At 37.9% G+C, this 6,000-nt stretch overlaps 1 protein-coding gene across 1 annotated transcript; it reads right to left on the bottom strand.

Annotated features, from left to right (window-relative positions):
* Positions 1-85: 85 nt before the first annotated feature.
* On the bottom strand, positions 86-5,799 carry neurod6a (neuronal differentiation 6a). The gene is made up of 2 exons (XM_044340471.1): positions 4,878-5,799; positions 86-291 (listed from the first exon to the last, which is right to left on the bottom strand). The coding sequence occupies exons 1-2, from the start codon at positions 5,797-5,799 to the stop codon at positions 86-88; spliced, it is 1,128 nt and encodes a 375-aa protein (XP_044196406.1).
* Positions 5,800-6,000: the final 201 nt, after the last annotated feature.

Genomic DNA, 6,000 nt, shown 5'->3' on the forward strand with positions numbered 1-6,000 from the left:
AAGATACAAATACAATTCAATCAGGAGAGACTCAATTTCTTTATGAAGTAAATATAGTTAGTTATAGGATAACCCCCAATGGAGTCTAGACACTGGTGGTGGTGATGAAGAGGTGTAGATCTTGGTGGTGTGGTAACAGCCTCTGGTGAACTCGGGCCTGGGGCTGAAGTAACAGAGTGGGGAAGGCAAGATAGTGAGCTGGGATGAAGAGGAGAGGAGCAAGCTTCCAGGATGCAGCCATGGAGTTGGATGGGGTGGAGGAGGGTCTTGATGATTGCTCTGGAATGACAGCTGACAGCGGCAGAGAGGGAAACAGATTTTAACATTTGACAGCTGAACCGTGATTGGTGGTTAGAGATTGTGGAGGAATCTGATTTGATAACTAGGAGTGACACCCCTAAACAGCTGATGAGAAAGCGGGAGGAGCAGGGGAGAGAGAGAGAGGAGTGGGAAATGAATGAATGTTTAAAGATAGTCTTCCTGCCTGAATTTACGCTAAGCTCTATATACTGGGCCCTCTGCACATCCCTAGTAACAATATCAATCATTAATGCAAAAACAAAAGATTCACCACAATAATTGTACTTAATTTGTGCTTAGAGTTGTTACTGTAGCTGAGAAACCACAATTAAAGAGAAAATTAGAGGAAGCACAGAGTACAGAAGCACAGTAATTTCTCTGTCCTCATTACAGAGCTTCAGTTAAATAACCTACAAGGGACTATTACATTAAGTACACATTTACCATTCTCAATAAATGTGCGAAGGAATCCTGTGATCCTACATGTATCTTCCAAAGAGACATCACTGTCTTCCTCTTCATCCTCTCTGGACCAGTTTATCTTGTCCAAGACCATCTGACAAAATATTTTTGGTTATCAGTTAACACCTGCTTTTCCAAACAGCCAAGAGAAAATTTAGTACAATAAACTGCTATACAGATAAATATAAGAAAAAGTCCACATACTGATAAAAGTTGTAGTGTGATTAGGGCATGGTCATGTCGTAAGGAGTTTAAAGAACTATACTGGTGGTTTTGCGTGTGTAAAATAACCAGAGTACTGCCATTTCAAGATTTTAGATTGATTTCCCTCCCTTTCAGGCAACCATTGGTGCCATTCATTTCTATCAAAATCAGCTTGTAGATACTTAAAGACGACCATGTAGGGCTGCAACTAACAATTAGTTTCATTAAAGAATAATCTAACAAATATTTTCTAAATTCTAATTTCTTTTTGTCTCTGAAATGACAGAAATTATTGAAAAATTACAGTTATAATGTCCAAAGTCGAAAGTGACATCTTCAAATATCTTGTTTGGTCCAACCAACAATCCAGATATTGAGTTTACTATCGTGTTCTACAAAAAAAAGAATCCTCACATTTTTAGAAGCTAAGATATTTGGCATTTTCGCATTCAAAAAATACTAAAATGATTAACTGATTAGCAAAATAGTTACTAATGATTTTCAGTCAAGCAACTAATCATTGCAGCTCTAGGCCTACTCTCAAGTGAATTGTTGTAATGTCCTGAAACCAGTGGCTGCCTGAAAGCAGAAAATAAGACCAACCTCCATAGGCTAGGTGTGTGTGTGAGGAGTGTTTTTGACTTTGTGCATTTATCTGTGGTGTACACTGTATATCAGATATTATTGGAAAGAGAGGGAGAATTGTATCTTTCCTCTCTGTTAGCAAAGGCCAGATCAGTGTCTCCTTTAAACCCCATCGTAACTGTTTGACTTGTCTGAAGGTTCTTCCAAGGACATGCAAAATGTTTGAATTACAACAGAAAAGCCAAGCAGCCTTACTAATCTTCAATTTATAGCTCTTATAACAAACCCATTAACATCCATTCCAAAATGTGAAAGCCAAAATCTAGTTCATCAAAATTCCAACTCTGATCAGTCAGTGGAATTTATATGACCTGTTAAGTACAGAATACTCACAGCATAACTCTTTTATTTTCATTGAAAGTCTGTGTAAATCAATAATAAATATGTGTTCTGAGTTCGTCACACCACAGAAAAATGTGTAATTAACCACTCAGCCAAATTTGAATGATTAAAAAAATAACCAAGTATATAAAATTACATTTCAAAATCATGGAAAAGCAAGCATTATTTTCTACTCTGATGCTGGGGGCATGTCTGCTGAAGGCTCTGAAAGCACGGCCCAACTGAACAGCATCTGAGTTAACAATGCTCATACCAACTTCTGTATAAAAATACACAATTTAAAATAGGCCTTGTTTATGGGTGTAAAGCAAGCAACATGGATAATATTTAAAAAAAATAACAAGTTAGTAACATTACCACTTTTAATTGAGCACATTGTAAGTAAATGTGGACTTGTTTCAGTAAAAATGTAACTTAAATGACTAGTTAACAATTGATCTATTACCAATCATAATGTTAAAGTGACATTTTTTTTCAATGGAGTGCAGAGAACTTAACATTACTCACTTCTCACTCAAATTCCTAAAGTAGCTCTCAACAACTAAAAACTGGCCTATAACTATGAATATAAGACCTATGTTGTAATTAAGTGGAATCATCCTTCAGAATAGTGTGGCTGAGATTTTGGTATATTCTTGTTGTATTAGCCTATAATCCATTCAAACATTGATCTGGAAATTGCCATTGAGTTTTACAAAATTCACTCTTTGAATGCAGGGAGCATAGCAGTGATGCAGACATCCAACACTGTAGAGAGGGTGATTTCCCTTTAACCTGATATGAACAAAAAGATCAAACACAGACAGCACAGAGTAAGCTTTATTTCACAGAATGTGTTAATTCCATTTGACTGTTTAGAAGCGGACACCTTGCAGTTAATGTTGGTGTAAGTGAGATATTTAAGGCGTGAGGAGTGGAGTGCTAGCTGTCACACCGAAGTACATACGGATGAGAATAGTGTGAACAAGCACTATGCAGGCTTGTCACATTTCTTCCCACCACATAATCAGCTATTGTCAGATTCAGTCACATACTTCACAGATATGGTTTTAATAAGCTGGTCTTCTAAAACCCCTGACCTTAGTGCTCAATTTACCTACACCATAATATATTTTAATATTATTAATATGATTGTATTTATTTTAGAATGTAGATATAATTTAACTTCACTGCTAGAACCAAAATGAGTTGGTGCCAATGCAGTTTAAAGTAGACAGAAAAATCAGTTTATCCTTTAGTCAATCTAACAATAAAAAAAATCCCAGAATTTAGAAACACATGGTTTTCACTGGACTGTATGACTCTGTGTGATTTTGGCTTAGGCTGGATATTTATAAAAGTGAAAGTCACAGGTAGAGTTTTGTTTAACAGCATTTACAGCAGCATCGTATTACAAATGTCTGCCAGTTACAGCAGATTTACAAAGTGACAAGATTATTTCAAATGTCATTTTCATTTCTTACCCTGTGTGTCCCTGCTGGACCTGCATATTTCAAAGTAGAACTTTTTTCTTTAAGTTTCCAAAACATGTTAAGCTGAATTTTGGAGAAATTATTATATAATGATAGAAATCATCAAAGATGTTTCCATGTGAAAAAGGCATAAAAACGTGCATCCTGGGTTTTAATATTTCACTTAACGTGAAAATAAATAGCAAATATTTAATCTGCTATTTATTTATGATTTTCTATTTAACACAAATTTATAGCAAATCATAATAACGTTGATAACCATAAAAATCTCAAACCTAAATCACAGTGGAGTCATTTTCTAACAACTGACTGGTGCTTCCAAATTATCCTAAAAGTATATAAACCTGCCCTCCTAATTGCAGGAACACAGTTTGGCTTTACTTGTTTTAACTTGGATTTTATTTGTTGTATAAAACAAATTTGTGACAAAGCTGAATAAAGCAGAAGCATAGTGCACAAGAACAGACCATCTCCAAAACCCACCTTGTCGCTGAGAGAATTACAAATAAAACACCACAGTTACACATAGTTTATATATAATTTAACTGCAGATTAAGATTAAAAACAAATCTAAATAAATGAATTTGTTTTTGTTGCTTCAGTAGGGAATAGCTTAACATCTTTGCTTTAAATGTAATGACACTCCCAAACATTTCAAGGCCTGTGTGTACTACCACATTACAATCAATAGTAATCAAAATCAATCAAAATCAGTGTGGGCCTAAAGGCTGTACAGTTCCATGAAACACATACATACAGTCGGGAATAATTCCAGCTTTCCTTTATATACAAACATACTGTATAATTTGGAAAGTTATTTACATATTTTCTGGGAAAATAATTTCACCCAATAAATTACACAAAAGCAAGAGACACTGCAGAGCAACAGAAAAATATGGGGTATTCATTTTCCTCCATGTTCAAATTATGTATTGATAATAATAATAATAATAATAATAATAATAATAATAATAATAATAATAATAATAATAATAATAATAATAATAATAATAATAATAATAATAATAATAATAACACACATTGCTTAATAATAAGCAATGTGTGTTTTAGCATCTTCTCAAGGTGTGACACTGTCTGCTCAGTATTGCATAGTTTCCTTTGCCTCTTTGTTCTCTTTTATTGCAGCGTGGGCTCTAGTAGTAAAAAAAAAAAAAAAAAAAAGCTATAATAAATAACCAACCAAATCAAAACAAAAAATCCTATGTTTGTGCATGTGTGTGCCACACAATGTGTTGTATGTGTTGTCCTTCAGGACCACAGTATTCCTCAACTTAACACGTATGGTTCCCAAGTGATTACCATTCAATTAATATGAATTAATAATTGTTCATTAGATGATTTGCAGCCAAGCACCCCGCCAAAATGTACATCCTAAATATTTTTTTTTCAACTGGGTGATAGGATTTCTTTTTAATCTGGTTCATTAATTACGGAAAGGCTTGTTTAATTCCTCCTGCACGTGATAAAACTGGCCCCGGAGATGGATGTCATACGGGCCGATGTCTGTGGAGGAGCTCTGGCTGATAGAGCAGCAGCGGAGACCATAGTGACAGCTCCGATAGTCCACCGGTTCCTCGTGTTTCAGGGAAAAAATGCCATTGAAGTTGATGGGAGGGCTGAGGGTCCCTGCATCCAGAGGGCTGGAGCAGTCTGGAGAATGGCTGTCGTACAGAGTGTCGTAGGGGCTGCAGAAGGAGCTGAAAGGACGCAGGGGCCTGCTGCTGTCCACCGAGCTGGAGCCCACTCCCTCAGCTCTGTGGTGGTGATAGGCTGGGTAGAGGGACAATGCCTCCCCACCAGACTCTGAGATGAAGCTGTGGGTGTTGAGCTGCAAACAACCGGCCACCAGATTAGTGGTGGGCTGGGAAAGACCCTTGCACAGAGTCTGGGCGAAAGTGAGCAGGTCCGGCCTTTTCCCAGTGCTCAGGATCTCACCAAGGGCCCAGATGTAATTCTTGGCCAAACGGAGCGTCTCTATTTTAGACAGCTTCTGCGTCTTGGAGTAGCATGGAACCACTTTCCTCAGGCTGTCCAGTGCGTTGTTCAGACCGTGCATCCGGTTCCTTTCCCGCGCATTGGCCTCAATGCGCCGCAGCCGAACCCGGTCCTGCCGGGCCTGGCTCAGCTTCTTTTTACGAGAACCCCTTCTTCTCAGATCGCCTTCCTCCTCCTCCTGTTCCTCCTCCTCTGCACCATGCCTCTCTTCATCCTCTCTCCCGGACTTAAGCGTGTCCTGCAAGGCTCTGCCAGGATCTGGCTTCACTGATTTTATTATTTGGTTGGTGGCCCAGCTGGTCCTGAAAGGACTGCTGGTCTGGTTAGAGGACGGCTCGTCAAATGGCAAAGTCAACATGTCATCCTGCAGCATGTGTGTGTGTGTGGTGGTGGGGGGGGGGGGGGGGGGTGGGGGGGTGAAAAGAATATTAAATATATAAAATGCTGTAGGAGAGGACAGGCATGAGATTAGACAAAACTTTATTGATCCTGCAGAGGAAAAACTGACCTATAATGTTTTGAATAAGTAAAAAAATAAGATGAAATAAGCAAATAATCA

Source organism: Thunnus albacares, chromosome 21 (genome assembly GCF_914725855.1).
Source record: "Thunnus albacares chromosome 21, fThuAlb1.1, whole genome shotgun sequence".
NCBI classification, from domain to species: Eukaryota; Metazoa; Chordata; class Actinopteri; order Scombriformes; family Scombridae; genus Thunnus; species Thunnus albacares.